General features: G+C 37.9%; 1 protein-coding gene across 9 annotated transcripts in view; it reads left to right on the plus strand.

The window, feature by feature from the left end:
- zgc:172136 (uncharacterized protein LOC566376 homolog) overlaps positions 1–18,032 on the plus strand; it is a 93,638-nt gene that overhangs the window by 37,389 nt on the left and 38,217 nt on the right. For 8 of the 9 annotated variants that reach the window (XM_059986508.1, XM_059986506.1, XM_059986509.1 and 5 more), the window contains 3 exons: positions 11,305–11,395; positions 14,567–14,646; positions 17,377–17,453. In XM_059986508.1, the coding sequence (XP_059842491.1) occupies positions 11,305–11,395; positions 14,567–14,646; positions 17,377–17,453 (248 nt within the window). The remainder of the gene's footprint in view (positions 1–11,304; positions 11,396–14,566; positions 14,647–17,376; positions 17,454–18,032) is intronic. The other variant, XM_059986514.1, reaches the window with a different exon arrangement.

The following is an 18,032-nucleotide window of genomic DNA, read 5'->3' on the forward strand; positions in this document are numbered from 1 at the left end:
GTTACATTCACCTGAATTTGGCCTCTAAATCTTGCAACCTTTCCTATCAAACATATGTTAAGTGATGGAAGTTAAGGCCTTTGGCCTGTCACAAACATTGAACATAGGCCTCCAAACCGTCTATCTATGCAAGTGTCTCTACTGTGCGTGGGCATAACTACTTAACTACTTGGCAGCTTACTCCAAGTATGCAACTCCCTGCAAAAACTGTACAACACCAGTGGTCGGGGTCCAATTGCCGCCGCTGCCTGTAAGGAGTGAGTGTGTTCTCCCTGTGACTGCATGGTTTTCCCCTGGATAAGATAAAACTTACAAAAATACAACACGTACAAACAAGCTGGATGAACTCAGCAGGTCAGGCAACATCCGTTGAAATGAGCAGTCAATGTTTCGGGCCAACCAGCTGAGTTCATTCAGCCTGTTTGTACATGTTGATTTGACCACAGCATCTGCAGTGTACTCTGTGTTTACAAAAATACAAAATGTGCATTAAAAAGTACTAGTGCAAAATACAGATGTGCAATGAAACCATGTACTTATATAGTTAAGGAGGAGGAGTTGTAGAGTCATATAGCCATGAGGAGAAAGGATCTCCTGTTGTGTTCAGTGGTGCACCTCTGTGGAATCAGTCTGTTATTAAAGGTGCACCTCTGTGGGGAAATCAGAGGAGTGCACTCAAAGGATGAATGACAGTTAAATGTTAGAACCCCAAAGTAACCCCCCCCCAGCTCCCCTCCCTCCCATGCATAAGCGGCAGCAAGCAACGACCCCCCCCCGGCAAAAAAAAAGCATTGGCACCCACCACCGAGCACTCAAGTGTGAGCAAAGCAACAGTAAGGACACAGACTTACAGTTACCCCAGAGGCTGCTTGTCCGACATACCACAGGCTCTCTCTCTCCCCCAATAAGAGAGAAAGAGGTGTCCCTGTTTCACAGCGAGAGGGGAGACATAACAAATAACTCACTGGTTTATGATGTTAAAAGTCAGTTGCATTGCTTTTTCCGAGCGCTGTGCCCAAAGATCTGTGGCATCCTTCTCTCAAACACAACCACTAGGGAATCCAGTCCTACTACCCGAACAGAACCAGCCTCCCTGATGAGTGTATCGATCTTCTCGGCATCAGCTGCTCTCACCCTGCTGCCCCAGCAGACTGCAGTGTAGAATAGTATGCTGGCCACCACTTAGTTGTAGAACATCTGCAGCATAGTACCACAGACCGGAGCCTCCTCTGAAAGTATGGTCGGTTTTGTCCCTTTTTGTACAGAGCCCCTGGATTTTCACTCCAGTCCAGTTTATTGTCCAGATAAGTTCCCAGGTATTTGTAGTCCCGGACAACTTCCACATCCGTTCCCTTGATGGAGGTGGGAATGCACTGTGCTGTCACCTTCCTGAAGTCCACCACCAACTTCTTTGTCTTAGTGATGTTGAGCTGCAGGTGATTCAGCCCACACCACTCAACAAAGTTGTCCATCACTCTTCTGTACTCAGTCTCTTGACCCCGGCTGATACAGCCCACAACTGCCGAATCATTTGAAAACTTCTGCAGGTGACAGGGCTCTAAGATGCATCTGAAGTCTGAAGTGTAGACGGTGAACAGGAAGGGGGACAGGACAGTCTCCTGAGGTGCCCCTGTGCTGCTGACCACAGTATCTGATACACAGCTCTGCAATCTCACATCTGGTGGCCATCTGGATAGGTAGTCTGTAATCCAGGATACTAGAGGACATTCACCTGCATCTCCGTGAGCTTACTCCCTAGTAAAGCAGGTTATGTGGTGTTAAGGGCACTGGAGAAGTCAAAGAACGTGATTCTCACAGTGCTGCCTGGCTCATTCAGATGGGTGTAAGCCCATTGAAGCAGGAAGATAATGGTGTCCTCGACTCCAGTGTGTGCCTGGTAAGCAAGCTGCAGGGTTGTATATATGTACAGTCAGGTGATGATAAATCTGAACTTGAATATAATTTTGACTGGAATGTAAAGATTCAAAATAGTTTAAAGTGCAAGAAATAGCAATCTTCACCGAAGCAGAGTAAAGACTTGACTATAGGGGGTCTAGACAGGGTAAACCAAGAGCAATGAATTAGAGATTAGCTTTATTTTCCACATGTATATGAGACATTGATACATACAGTGAAATCTGTTGTTTGCATTGATGACCAGCACAGATCAAGGATGTGCTGGGGGCTAGTGTTACCAACATAGGGGGTGGAGTTTAAAGATGGCGACATAAGCATCTGCCTCTTAGGCGCTCTTCATTTTTTCAACTATAATCATCCTTTAATCAAATCTTTTTGAACCTAATCATATGAGTTGATACTTTTGATTAACTTTTTTTTCCTAAAACAATATTTGATTTAATCTTGTCAAACTTAAAATGGCTACAAGCAAGAAATTGTCTAAGGATCCTTTATCTATCGACGCAATTTCTCATCTTCTGGATGCTAAACTTGCAACTTTGGAAAGCAGGCTAGAAAGTAAATTGGAAAGTAAACTGGCAAGTTTGGAAAATAAGCTTACCACGAAAATATCTGAACTCGAAGGAGTTGTTAGATCGCTTGATACTAAGCTTCAATCGCAGGCATCAGATATTCAGCGGCATGAAGATAAGATTACGACTCTTGAAAAATTAATTTGTGTAAAAGTACGTACAATTGAAGCGCTGGAGAAGAAGGTACATTCGACTGCTAAAACAATAGATCAGTATAAGTTTAAAATTACTGATCTCGAAAACCGATCTCGCAGACAGAATTTGCGAATTATCGGGTTCCCCGAAAAAGTTGAGTCCGGTGATTTAACTGAATTTTTCTCTAAATTATTGTGGGAAATTTTCGGTGGTGAAGGTTTGCATACTAAACCTGTTATCGACCGCGCTCACAGAGTTGCGAGGTTTTCGGCTGCGAGTGGCAAACCACGAGCTGTGATTGTTCGCCTTCATTATCCTCGGGAGAAAGAGCTTTTAATTCGATTAGCTCGTAAAAAAGGTATGATTTCTCACAATAGCAACACATTTCGAATTGTTGAAGATTATTCATTCGAAGTAATGAGAGCGAGAATCGCTTTTAAACCAGTGATGGCAGAGATTCATTCGATTGGACTTAAACAAGCTTTAAGATATCCAGCGAATCTTAGAATTACGTTGAACAACAATAGTCAGCAATTTTTTAATACTCTGGAAGAAGCGAGGAAATTCGTTGAAGATTATCGATCTTCTAGTGCAAGTTGAACTATGTGTTATGCTGAAGATTTTTTGGAGAGAAGATGCCATTTTATTTTAAGTTTTAACCTATGAAGCTGGGTTATAACTTCTTATCCTGATCTACGGGTCTGGTTTCTTTTTTTTTACTATCATCATCGTTTATAGATGCTCTTTTAATTTTTTATAATATCTCTTTTTTTATTATTCTTTTTTCTGTTTCGGATATACACGTTTATATTTTGTAATAAGGATTTACTTTTTTTAAGATGTCGTTTCTTCTTCCCATAAGACTTTGCTTTCTGTAAGCATTTATTTGTTTGCCTGCACTTGGAAATGGGACGAATGTTTTGGATTTTTTGGTCTTTTTTTATATATATTGTAGTGTCTATTAAATCTTTTTTAATCCTATTTTGATAACTTTTTTTATTAAATTTTTTAATAGATTGCTGAACTTACATTTATATTTTGTAATATGGCTTTTTCAAAATGTCGTTTCTTCTTCCCATGAGTCTTTGCTTTTGAAACGTCATTTTTCTTGTATTTGAACATGGAATTTTTTTTAAAGGTATATTACACTTTCAAATTTTAATGTTTATACTTTTTTATTAATGATCGTTTGTTTTATTATATTATTTTTTTTCATTCTGATTGATATATATTCTCTCTTTGCAACCCTATATTTAAATCTGGGTGTTATATAGTTTTTTTTAAAATCTTTTTATGGAGCTGCCATCTTGAAATGGGGGTAATATTAGTGTTAGTTTATGCGCCTGCCGCTTGGCTTTCTTTCGAGGGGTGGGGGGAGGGGGGAGGGATCTTTTTTCACGCTTTTGCTTTTTATTTTTTTGCTTTTAGTTCATGGGCCGACTTCAAATTATTAATATTGGTGAGGTGTCATGTTCTCCGGTTGCTCCTGTATTATTTTTCCTTCTTCCTGAATTATGGGTTATGTGTTTTTTTTTAACCTTTCATGATATATACAATTAATATTAGCATGATGGATAAGTCTATTAATTTTATTTCTTGGAATACTAATGGTTTAAATCATCCGATTAAAAGTAAAAAAAATATTTAAAGTATTCCATAGACTAAATGCTAATATTATCTTTGTACAGGAGACCCATATTAGGAGGGAGGATAATCAACACTTTTTTAGGTTCTGGTGGGTCAACAATTCCATTCGAATTGTACTGCTAAAATTAGGGGTGTGTCTATTTTTATAGACCCCTCAATTTCGTTTATACATCATGAAATTATATCTGATCCACAGGGCAGATTTTTGTTGATTACTGGTTCACTTTTTAACCGAAAAGTGGCTTTAGTTAATATTTACGCTCCAAATTTTGACTGCCCTGATTTTTTTAAACGTTTATTTACTGCCCTTCCTAATCTAAATGAATATATGTTGATAATGGGTGGAGATTTCAATTGTTGTTTGAATCCTTTGATGGATAGATCTAAACCTATTCGAACTCTTCCGAATAGATCAGCTTTACTTATTAACTCGTTTATGGTTGATTAGGGAATTACTGAAATATGGCGGTTTTTGAACCCTAAAGATAAAGAATTTTCATTTTTTTCACATGTATATCATATTTATTCTAGAATTGATTATTTTCTTATTGATCATCGTTTATTAGCAGATGTTATTGATTGTAAATATGATTCTATTGCTATTTCGGATCATGCACCTTTGAAGTTATCTATCAAGATTTCGGACTCTTTCATTAATACTAGATCTTGGAGACTCAACGCTACTTTGCTTCAAGATCCAGAATTTATTACCTTCATAAAACAGCAAATTGACTTATTTTTTTCAACAAACTATACCGAAGAGATTGACAGAGGAATACTTTGGGACTCTTTTAAGGCTTTTATTCGTGGACGAATTATCTCATATTCTGCTGGTAAAAGAAAACAAAGATATTTAGATATAGCTTTATTGGTGGATAAAATTAAAGAAATTGATAAGATTTATTCCATTACTCCTACCAAGGAACTTTATAAGAAGAGAGTTGAACTGCAAATGGAACATAGCTTACTGTTATCTTCTTCAATTGAGAATCAATTAATTAGGACCAGGGCTCAATTTTATATCCATAGTGATCGAACTGGTAAATTGTTAGCTAATCAATTAAAAGCTATTTCGACTAAGCGACAAATTATTAAAATTCGTAAACAAGACGGTAATCTGACTACTGATCATAAAGAAATTAATAATACTTTCCAAGATTTTTATAAATCTTTATATCAATCAGAATTTGATGGTGATCTGTCTATGGTGGATAATTTTTTTAACAATTTGAATATTCCCAAACTGACAGATGAAGATCGAAGTTTATTTGATGCTCCTATTTCTATGGCTGAGGTACGAGAGGCTATTTCATCGATGAATTCAGGGAAAGCTCCTGGCCCTGATGGTTATATTATAGAATTTTTTAAAACTTTTTCTTCTTTGCTTTCCCCTTGGCTATGTGAAATCTTTAATGATGCATTTATTAAGAAGAGACTACCCCAGTCCTTTTATGAAGCTACTATTTCTTTAATTCTTAAAAAAGATAAAGACCCTACTTTATGTGCAGCCTATCGCCCTATATCATTACTAAATGTAGACTCTAAGATTCTTACAAAAATTTTAGCTATTAGGTTAGAAAAGGTACTATCACAGATTATTTCAGGAGATCAAACTGGTTTCATTAGGAACCGATACTCCTTTGTTAATGTTAGAAAATTGATTAATATAATTTACACTTCCTCACCCACAACCCCAGAATGTGTTATTTCATTAAATGCTGAAAAAGCTTTTGATAGAGTTGAATGGACATACTTATTTAATGCCTTGAAGAATTTTAATTTTAGTTCTAATTTTATATCATGGATTAAATTAATATATTATAAACCTGTTGCTTCTGTTCTTACGAATAATTATAGATCCTCTTTTTTTCAATTATCTCGTGGTACGAGACAAGGTTGTCCCTTAAGTCCTTTATTATTTAATATCGCATTAGAACCTTTAGCCATTGCTATTCGTGAATCTCCTAATATTTTTGGTATTACCCGTAATGAGAAATTATACAAGTTATCGCTCTATGCTGATGACTTGTTGTTATATATTTCTGATCCTGATAATTCTATTCCCGCTATTCTATCCTTGTTGGTTCAATTTGGTAGTTTTTCTGGTTACAAATTAAATTTGGATAAGAGTGAACTCTTCCCTTTAAATGCACAAACTTTACTGAATGACAGGATACCATTTAAAATTGTTACTGATAATTTTATTTATTTAGGTATAAAAATTACCAAGAAATATAAAGATTTATTCAGATTGAATTTTTTACCTATGCTTCATCAAATTCAACAACTTACTACTAGATGGTCTCCTTTATCCTTATCATTGGTTGGTCGGATCAATGCTGTTAAAATGATGATTTTACCGAAATTTTTATATTTATTTCAAGCCTTACCAATTTTTATTCCTAAGTCTTTTTTTGATAGCATTGATTCAAAAATTTCCTCATTTGTGTGGCAAAATAAAAACCCCAGATTAAGAAAAAGACAGTTACAGAAATCTAAAAAAGATGGTGGTTTAGCTTTACACAATTTTAGATTTTACTATTGGGCGAATAATATTCGGAATTTATTATACTGGAAATTAGATTTACCATTGTGCCCACAGTGGGTAAATTTAGAATGTAATGGTACACAAGGATATTCTTTATTTTCTGTTCTTGGCTCTTCTCTCCCTGTTGATTTAGTTAAACTTAATAAACAGATATCTAACCCTATTGTCAAACATACATTACGAATTTGGTTTCAATTTCATAAATTTTTTACTCTAAAAAACTTCGTTCTTGATAGCCCTAACTTAATTTTTTCTTTAAACCCTCTTTAACAGATCAAGCTTTTAGTATATGGAAAAGGAAAGGTATAATATGCTTCCGCGATCTTTTTTCTGAAGGTAGTTTGATGTCTTTTGATCAACTTTCTAACAAATTTAAATTACCTAAATCTAATTTTTTTAGATATTTACAAATTAGAAACTTCTTGTATAAAGTTTTACCATCCTTTCCTAATTCAACTTTGATAGATTTTTCAGATATGATTTTTACTTTAAATCCCTGTCAGAAGAGATTAGTGGCTCTTATTTATAATATGATTATGAAGATACAACCAGAGATATCAGGTAGAATTAAACAGGAATGGGAAAAAGAACTCCAATACAATATTTCAACGGAAAAATGGGAAAAATTTTTACAAATGGTTAATTCTTCTTCTATATGTGCTAAACATGCTTTAATACAATTTAAGGTTGTACATAGAGCTCATATGTCTAAAGATAAGCTTGCTCGGTTTTATTTATTCTCATGTTAATCCTCAATGTGACAGATGTCATTTAGATGTGGCTTCATTGACCCACATGTCTTGGTCATGTCCTACTTTACATAATTATTGGAAGGACATATTTGCTACCATTTCCTCAATTTGGAATATTGATTTACAACCTCATTTTATCACTGCAATTTTTGGTACACCAAATGAAGATGATAGTCGATTCTCCCCTCCAATTAGACGAATGATTGCCTTTGTAACATTAATGGCCAGGAGATCTATATTACAAAATTGGAAAGAAGTAAATCCTCCTACCACATTTCAGTGGTTCTCTCAAAATATTTCTTGTTTAAGTTTAGAAAAAATTAGAAGTACTATTTTTGATTCATCAATTAAATTTGAAGAAACTTGGGGACCGTTCATTCGACACTTCCATATGAATTAATTTGACTTCTTCCAGACCTTTACTCTTATTATTCTTGTTCTGGTATGGAGTTCCAGAGTTTTTGACACTATCATATACTTATAAACTATTATTACTGCCCATGGTAGTTTAGGTTTATTTGTTTTTATTATTTCCTTAAATTTACATTTTTTCTTATATTTTACACTTTTTTTTCTTTTGATGACTATTTTTAATCTTTTCATGTATAATCAATATAGATTAGATTGATATTGTATGATCCTTTTTCGCTGATAGTTTAATAAGATATTGTTATCTTGTTACTAATTTAATTTCAAATCTATTGTATTCATAACCTATTTAATATAATATTATGTTATGTTCTTTTTTTTAAAAAACTAATAAAAAGATTGAAAAAGAAAAGAAAAGCATCAACATAGCATGCCCAAACTTATTAACCTTGCATCTCTGGAATGTGGGAGGAAAACAGATCACCCAGAGAAACTCATATGGTCATGGGGAGAACATGCAAACCCCTTACAGACAGACATCGGTGGGGATTGAAACTCTACCACCCCGCTACAAGGGTCCAAAGATTTACATTAATTGGAAGGGTTAGATGGAAGTTACAAATTGTTGCCTGGAAGGGTGGTTGAGGCAGAAGACTTCACCACATTTAAAAAGAACTGGAAAGAGGGGTTGGCGAGCTGTAAGCTGCAGGTCCCTAGACCAAGCTGGGAAAGGGAAACCAAATGAGCTGTGGCTTTGACCAGTCCAGGCATGATGGGACAAATTCCCACCTCAGTGTCATCAACCTCAGTGGAACTCTTCTCTCACTGTCTCCTTCCCTCAGGCAAGGTAAGGAATAAATACATTGATTCAATACCTTTCTGCTCCTTAATTACTGAATCTAAGGATCACAGCTGTTCAGACAAGGGGCTGCCATATAATACACACATATTTTTCCAGTCCTGATGAAGGATCTTGGCCCAAAATGTTGACTGTACTCTTTTCCACAGATGCTGCCTGGCCTGATGAGGTCCTCCAGCATTTAGTGTGTGTGTGGCTTGGATTTCCAGCATTTGCAGATCTTCTCATCTTTGAGCCAAACAATACAGTTTTGTTTTATCACCCAAGTTCACTGCACCAAATTTCAATGTAAAAATGATCAGATTCATTACTTATTATCATTAATTCTTGACTAGCAATTAATTCACTTGTTTCAAATCCATCAGTAAATTCCATTCCAGTTTTAATTTTAATAGCATGATTTAAACATTTCCCCATGAAAGGTAATAGTGTAGTGATTCAGATTTCCTCGTTAATGTTTAATAGTAGAGACAAAGACAGTAGAGGGGAAGTGTCTCCCGGTGTATCCTTCTTGTCAAAATTACCCCATTGCTCCCGCCCCTGCTGCACTTGTTCCTTTACACTGCTTTCAGTTTGGAAAGTTAAAACAGGGCAAAAACTCATACAGTAAATCACAGGGCCCTGGGGGATGTTGTGGAACAGTGAGACATTGGGGTACAAGCACGTTTTTACTTGAAAGTGGTGACACATATAGAGAGAGTGGTAAAGAAGGTGGAACAAAGATTAACCTAGACAGGGTGCAGAAAACATTCACAAGGATGTTGCTGGTACTGGAGAGCTTGAGTTATCAGGAGAGACTGAATAGGCTGGGACTATTTTCTATGGAACAAAGGAGATTAACAGAGTTTATAAAATCATGGAAGTTATAAATAAAGTGGATTCTTAGCGTGCGCAAGTGTAAAACTGAGATGGTGGTAAATGTAAGGCTTCCAGGGAAAGTGATGTAGGTGGGTACAATTATGTTTAAAAGACATTTGGACAGCTCGTAGATATGAAAGCTTTAAATTAGGGGTTTCCAACCTTTTTTTATGCTATGGACCAATACTATTAAGCAAAAGGCCTGGGGACCCCAGGGTGGGAAGCCCTGTTTTAGAGGGATATAGGCCCTATAGGTCGAGCTCATGAAGGCTCCTTGGTTGGCATGGATAAGTTTGGCTGTAGGACTGGTTTCCATATTGTATATCTCTTATGACTTCAATTCATTTGTATCAAATAATGTTACTCTATATTTAACAATCTTCAGGTACATTTATGGTATCCATGAAATTTCAATATTTAACAGACACAAGAGTTTCTGCAGATGCTGAAAATTTTGAGCCACACACACAAAATAACACCATATGGATCAAAATAGGCCATTTCGCCCATTGAGTCTGCACCATCATTTGATCATGGCTGAGTTATTATCCTTGTCAGCTCCATTATCCTTCCTGCTTCTCATAACATTTGATGCCCTTACTAATCAAGATAATAAGACATGGGAGCAGAATTAGGCCATTTGGCCCATCAAGTATGATCTGCCATTTGATTCTGTCAGACTTATTGCTCTCAAGCCCATTTTCCTGCCTTCTCCCCATAACCGTTGATGTCCTGACTAATCAAGAACCTATCAACTGAGGTTTTCTCAGTTGCTCTGTGCATTTTCTATTATTATTACTTTAAACATGAAGCAGGCAGTCCAGGATACTTGTTTGAAATGTTCAGAATCAGAATCAGGTTTAATACCACCAGCATATGTCACAGAGTCATGGAGAAGTACAGTATGGAGATAGGCCCTTTGGCCCATCTAGTCCATGCCAAAACATTTAAACTGCCAATTCCCATCGACCGGCACCTGGCCCATAGCCATCCATACATCTCCCAACTATGTTGTGAAATTTATTGTTTTGTAGCAGCAGTATATTGCAATACATGATAATAAAATCTATAAATTACAGTAAGAAATACTATAAATGTTAAAAAAATAAACATGTAGTACAAAAAAGAGAAGGAAGTATAGTGAGGAAGTGTTCATGGATTCATTGTCCATTTAGAGGGGAAGAAGCTGTTCTGTAAAGTTGAGTGTGTGCCTTCATGCTCCTGTACCTCCTCCCTGATGGTAGCTGTGAGTAGAGGGCATGTCCTGGGTGATTTGGGTCGTTAAGTTGTTAAGGATGATGCTTCCTTTTTAAGGCTTTGCCTTTTGAAAGTATTCTGGATGCTGAGGAAGTTAGTACCTGTGATATAGCTGGTTGAGTTTACAACTTACTGCAGTTTTTTCTGATCCTTTGTAGTGCCCCCCCCCCCCCGAATACCAGATGGTGATACAACCAGTTAGAATGCTCACTGTGGCACATCTGTAGTAATTTGCATCTTTGGTAACAAAACCAGTTGTCCTCAAACTTCTAATGAAATATAACTGTTCTTGGGCCAGAGATGCTAACACCCAGGAACTTGATACTGCTTACCCTTTGAACTGCTGAATGTTGTGTTGTGCCTTCCTTTTTCTGACTTGTTTATTTACAGGTAAAAGATACAGTTCAACAACTCTACAATCAAGTTTGTGACATACTAAAGATCCGAGATGATCACTTCTTGGGACTGAGTGTGGTACAGAGTAAGTTGCAATAGTGTTAGCCTTTGTTTTGTGAGAAGACTTCCAGTGAAAGGGGTAGCTAAGTGATGGTTCTTGTCAAACCATATAACCATATGACAATTACAGCAGGGAAACAGGCCATCTCGAAACACTTTATCTTAAATAACTTTGTAGAGAAGCATGTGTGTGAAACTTCCATTTTGAAGATTAACGATTAGCTTTGTCACATGTACATTGAAAGATGTGTCATTTACCTCAACGACCAACACAGTCTAAGGATGTGAGGGTGCAGCTGACAAGTATCACCACCTTTCTGACACCAACACAGCTTGCCCACCACTAACCCGTACGTCTTTGGAAACTGGGAGGAAACCCATGAAATTGGAAGGACCTGGGGAGAAAGTACAAACTTCCTGCAGACAGGGCGGGAATTGAATCCTGATTGTTGGTGCTGTTAAGCATTATGCTATCTGCTATGCAACCTTTGACCTCTACAATACTCTTAAGCAAGAAGAAAAATTAAGTGTTCAGGTAGAATTGGGATTCACCTTATCTTAACGTAAAATGTCTTTTCATTTTATTTTCAGTTAAGAGGAGAAATTTCTTTAGCTAGAGGGTGGTGAATCTGTTGCTACAGTTATAGAGGCCAAGTCATTGAGTATATTTAAGACAGAGGTTGATAGGTTCTTGATTAGTCAGGGTATCAAAGGCTACGGGGAGAGGGCTGGAGAATGGGGTTGAGAGGGATAATAAATCAGCCATGGAGGAATGGCAGAGTAGACTCATTGGACCAAATGGCCTAATTCTTGGGACTTATGGCTTTATGGTCTTCTGTGCATTATGGTTCCATTAGCAATGAAATTTTTAAAAGTCTCCTGGGCAAACGACACTGTCACTGTCTCTGGGTCACTATTATCTAACAGATTAATGAGCCAGCCACATGTACAGACTAGGGATAGAAGACCTGGTAAGAATCCTGTGGTAAGTGATTCGCTCGTTGACATGTCAAATCTTTCTACCAACGACAAGGCACAACTCCAGAACTACGTAGGAATGCTGTCCACTTGCCTCGACCAGTGTAAATCAACACTATCCAGGATAAAACAGCCTGTTGTTTGGTACCCTCTGCATGGCCCGAAACATGCTTTTCCTTCACTGCAATACAATGATGCATCTCCAAATGCACTGCACTTACTCACCTGGGTTATTTCAGCTGCGTCTTCCAAACCAATGGTTTCTGTGAAAGAGCAAATGCTGCGGGGGGGGGGGGGGTATACAGAAATACTACTATCTTGTCAGCACAATTGCTTTGCAGAACCAGCTTTCACCGACTGGGGTTCAAGGTAAGGAGTTTGTATGTTCTCCTGTGACCACGTGGGTTTCCTCCAGGTGTGCCAGTTTCTTCTCACAGTCCAATATGTATGGTTAGTGTTGGTAAGTTGTGGGCATGCTGTGTTGACACTGGAAGTGTGGTGACACTTGTGGGGTGCCCAGCACAACCCCAGCTGATTTGATTTAACACAACAATGCATTTAACTGTACGTTTCAATGCACAAGTGATAAATGAAAGCTGAATCTCTTTAATCTTTATCTTGGTTTGGAAATATATCAACACTTCATAATTGCTGGGTTGAAATTCAGGAACTTCCTTGACAACAGAACTGTGCGAGTACATTGACTGCAAAGACTGCAGTGGTTCAAGAAAATGTCTCCCCACATCTTTTCACAGGGATAGTAAGAAATGTTGGTTAAACTTCCAGATCTCAGAGGAATTCAGAATGCAAAGAAATGAAAAGAATGGTTCTCTGTGCATCAACATTCTGATCAGTTTGTGGTTTATTAGTTTGTTGATATTTGCCAATGAAATATGCTGTTCAAATTGAATGCCTTCATTAACATATTGATGATTCCACCTCATATTGTAGGGTCATGTGATGAAGCCCCATGTCATCAGCAAGATTATGCTTATAGTGCAAAGGTTAAAGTTTAAAGTTTGTCATGTGTATACTGTATGTACCATTTGTGTGAGCATTGTACTGGGGGCAGTCTGCAAGTGTCACCACTCCTCCAACTCTAACATAACATGGCCACAGCTCACTAATCCTAACCTGAATGTCTTCGGAATGTGGGAGGAATAGAGACTCAGCCAGTCATGGAGAGAAATGTCCAAAGTCCTCACAGACAGTGGTGGGAATCGAACTCCAATCTTACAGTTGCTACTGTAAAGTTGTGCTAACTGCTATGCTTTTAGTAAAGTAAAAGAAAGTTTAGGACAGTAAAGTGTCTATAAGGATGAATACCACTTGATTCAAGAACAGGATCATAATTCAAAAGTGCTAGGTAAAGGAAACAGATGATGTGAGTAAAAATTGTTTAATACACAGAGAGGTTATAATCTGGGAATCATTGTGTGTAAGGGTCACAGAAACAGTCAGTCAGGATTTTCAAAAGAAAATTAGTGCGATAATTGAGTAAAAATAACTTGTAGGCTCTGTAGAGAGAGCAGAGAACTAAATGGCATCCTTTACAATCAGAATCAGATTTGGGTTTAACATCACCAGCATATGTTGGGAAATTTGTTAACTCTGAGGCAGCAGTACAATACAATACATAAGACCTACAAGCATTATTAGGCTGTTCAGCCCATTGAGTCTGCTCCACTATTCCACCATGGCCTATCCCAGATCCCACTCAACCCCATACACCTGCCTTTTTCCCATAACCTTTGATGCCCTGACCAATCAGGAAACTATCAACTTCTGCTTTAAATATAGCCATGGACTTGGCCTCCTTAGCTGTCTGTGGCAGAGCATTCCACACAAAATAATAAAGAGGAAAAAAATCTGTGAATTACAGTAAGTAAATATATGTATTAAATCAGCAGTGCAAAAAGATATAAAAAAGTAGTGAGGTAGTTTTCATGGGTTCAATGCACATTCAGAAATCGGATAGCAGAGGGAAAAGAAGCTGTTCCTGAATCACTACTCAGTGTGTGCCTTTAGGCTCCTGTACCTCCTTCCTGATGGTAGCAGTGAATAGAGGGCATGCCCTGACAGCACAGACACAGTACTATCTGAAACTGCATAACTCAGAGTGAAATGCAGGTCATATTTTCCATTGATTTTGTTATAAATAATCTACAGTAAACTACTCTAAAAGTGAATAACTAATCACTACATCCATGTTTTTTAGACAATGAACACATTTTCATGGACTTGGAGCAGAAGCTAAACAAATATTTTCCCAAGGAATGGAAGAAAGAAACAAGCAAAGTAAGTCTTACTTACTTTCTGATACATTCTTGGCAACAAATGTTCAAGCATTTCAGGTGTCCTGGTGTACAATCCTTCATTGTTCATTTTATAAAATAACAGATCTACAAATATGCCTTTGCATGTGACTTTGAGTGTCTGTGTGTGTGTTGGTGTGACCCGACATAGATTGGGAGATGGCTTCGCCGAGCACCTATGCTCCATCCACTTCATTATGTACCTCTAGGTCAGGGGTTCTTATCCTTTTCTATGTCATGGACCCCTTTGGCAGTCTGGTGAAGACTATGGACTCTTCTCAGAATAATGTATTTAAATATAGAAAATGTAATTCATGGGATTACAGAAGTAACAAAGTCACAGGGACTGCTACTACTGTGGTTTGTTGCCTATGGTCATCTGTGAAGGAAATGCTAAATTTCAGTTCGAGGTTAGTGAAAATAAAGATGTAATTTTTTCCCATCCAAGTTCATGGACCTCTTGGAGTCTATCACAGACCCCTGAGGATCCGTGGACCCCAAGTTAAGAACCTCTGCCCCAGAGTTCACAGAGAATGATGTGAAAAACAAAATATATCCAGTGGGTGACAGTTCGGTGGGCAAAAACAACTTGTAATGAGAGGGGTCAGAGAAGAACAACCAGACTGGTTCAAGGTGACAGGAAGGCAATAGTAACTCAAATAACCACCGTTGTAATAGTGCTGTGTAGAAGAGTATCTCAAATCTTGAAGTGGATGGGCTACAGCAACAAAAGACCATAAACGTGCACTCAGTGGCTATTTTACCAGGTGCACAAGGTAATAATAAAGTGGCCACTGAGTGTATTCTTCACTTTGACAACACCTTTGATTATGTACACAGTGATCCTCCCATTCTGACTGAATCTCACCACTCATATCACAAAGATTGCACTTTTCATGACCTTACATGGCTAGGTGAACTGTAACCCTGGATGTTACACTTATCCTGCAGAGCAGAGCTGGGAAAGTCAAATAGTTCATAAGACCACACGTCAGAGAAGCAGGATGAGGCCACTCTGCCCATCAATGTGCTCTGCCATTCCATCATGGGTGATTTACTATCCCTCTCAACTTCATTCTCCTATCTTCTCCCCGTAACCTTTGACACCCTGACTAATCAAGAACCTATCAACCTCCACTTTAAATACACCCAATGACTTGGTTGCCACTGCAGTCTGTGGCAATGAATTCCACAGGTTCACTGGCCTCTGGCTGAGGAAATTAATTGGTCCCCATGTGGCAGGTGCTGAGGTCCTTAAGTGAGGCTGCTCAACCATCAAAGACCTCTGAACAGTTTTTCACTTAAAATTGTTCAAAATATTAATGAAAACTCTGAAAAATAATGAATTTACTAAATTTACTAGAAAAAGAAATTAAAACTATCAAGTAAATTAAAAGTAAAATTAGGCTACTTCCCTGGGATTACCATTTCATAGAATGATAGAATTGTACAGCACAGAAGTGTGTCCTTTCAACCTAACTTATTCATGCCTATCTATGCTAGCTTCATTTCATAGAGCACCTCAGCACAGAAACAGTCCCTTCAGCCCATCTATTCAGTGCCAAACTGTTATTCTGCCTAGTCCCATTGACCTGTACCTGGACCATAACCCTTCGTACCCCTCCCATCAAGGTACTTAACCAAACTTCACAAAATTTGCCTGCATTGTATCTGCCTCCACTGCCTTCTCTGACAGCTTGATCCAAACACTCATCCCTCAATTGTGAAAAAAGGGTCATTCAAGGTCAGCAGCCCAATCAGCTGAAAAATTGCAGCACATTTCTCAGTCATCCTCAAAGTATAAACAAGGGACTGGCTCATCATGTTTGTTGTCCACTCCTGAGCCAAGCAGCAGGGGAGATGTTCAGATGCATCATTTTTTGACTACAGCATAGAGGCCTGTAGGCTGAAAATCAATACAAGCCAGTAAAGTGTTAAAACTATGTACGTAGCATGCATTATTTAAACTCGGATTATTTCGAATCAAGTTAAGAAACTTCTTGTTTTGGTGAATTGTTTGTGAAAGTTCAAAGTAAATTTATTATATTATCAAGGTACATATACTGTATGTCACCATATATCACCCTGAATTCATTTTCTTGCCAGTATTGACAGTAGAACAAAGAAATACTATAGAATCAATGAACATCTACATACAAAGATGGACAGGCAACGAGTGTGTGAAAAGAAATGTGCAGATACAAAACAAATAATAATAATAAAAATATTAATAATATTGAGAACGTGAGTTTGTAAAGTCCTTGAAAGTGAGGCCATTGGTTATGGAACTTGTTCAGTGTTGAGGTGAGTGAAAATATCCACTGTGGGTCAGGAGCCTGTTGGTCGAAGGGTAATAACTGTTCCTGATTCCTAAACCTGGTGGTATGGATCCTAAGGCCGCTCCTGATGGTAGCAGTGAGAAGAGAATTTGGCCTGGATGATCAGAGTCCATGATGATTGATGCTGCTTCATTCCAGCAGCACTCATTGTAGCATTCCCTTACCAGTCCTTAAATCAAGCCAGGAAGCAATGGTTTTGTTGAATAGTTTGCCCTTGAACATATCTCGACAACCCACCATTTTGTAGAATGGTTCTTCAGCCCCAGCCTCCCTATTCTCATTCTGGAGGGTTAGAATGCAAGAAGCCTTTAATTTTGGCATATTTTAAATTCTAGTAATCTCACTTCCTTCTGTCATCTCCTCTTTTCCAACAGAACGATGAAAAGGTTGGCTCTCCATTTGTCGTTTGTTTAAGAGTGCAGTACTATGTAGAAAATGGAAAAGTAATAAGGTATTGACTTCCTATATTTAACAGATTTGCAAATATAAATAAAAAACAATTACCTTCTGGGTCTGTTTTTATACTTATAACAAACATAGAGCAAATTAAGTGTTTTATAAAAGTAGAAATCTGAAAATTTGAGGCAGGTACCTGTTGCAAGCAAAGTAGGGTTTGGGACTAATTGGCTTGGTGGGGAAGGATCACATTTTAGGGTTCAGAACTGGCATAGGTTATGAACTTTGTTGTTTTGTGACAGCAGGTCATTGCAATACCTAATAAAAACCAATAAATTACAATAAAATATATAATTTATATTTACAGCGTATGTATAAAGAGTAGCGGGTGGAAGTGGAGATACATCTCCACCGAAGAAGGTGTAAAGCATTCCTTCCTTCCACTGGTCTGCAGGTCACCCTTGGGCAAGGTGTAGCGCATGCTTAGCCCCCCAATCAGGGTCATGTGAAGCCATGGGAGCAGGTGGAGGATGATCATATGAGCAGCTGGTGCATATCACAAGTCAAGGTTATGTGACCACTGACACCAGGCAGACAATCTGTGAAGGGTACTGATAATGGCTGGAGTCGCTTG

Source organism: Hypanus sabinus, chromosome 12, assembly GCF_030144855.1.
Source record: "Hypanus sabinus isolate sHypSab1 chromosome 12, sHypSab1.hap1, whole genome shotgun sequence".
NCBI classification, from domain to species: domain Eukaryota; kingdom Metazoa; phylum Chordata; class Chondrichthyes; order Myliobatiformes; family Dasyatidae; genus Hypanus; species Hypanus sabinus.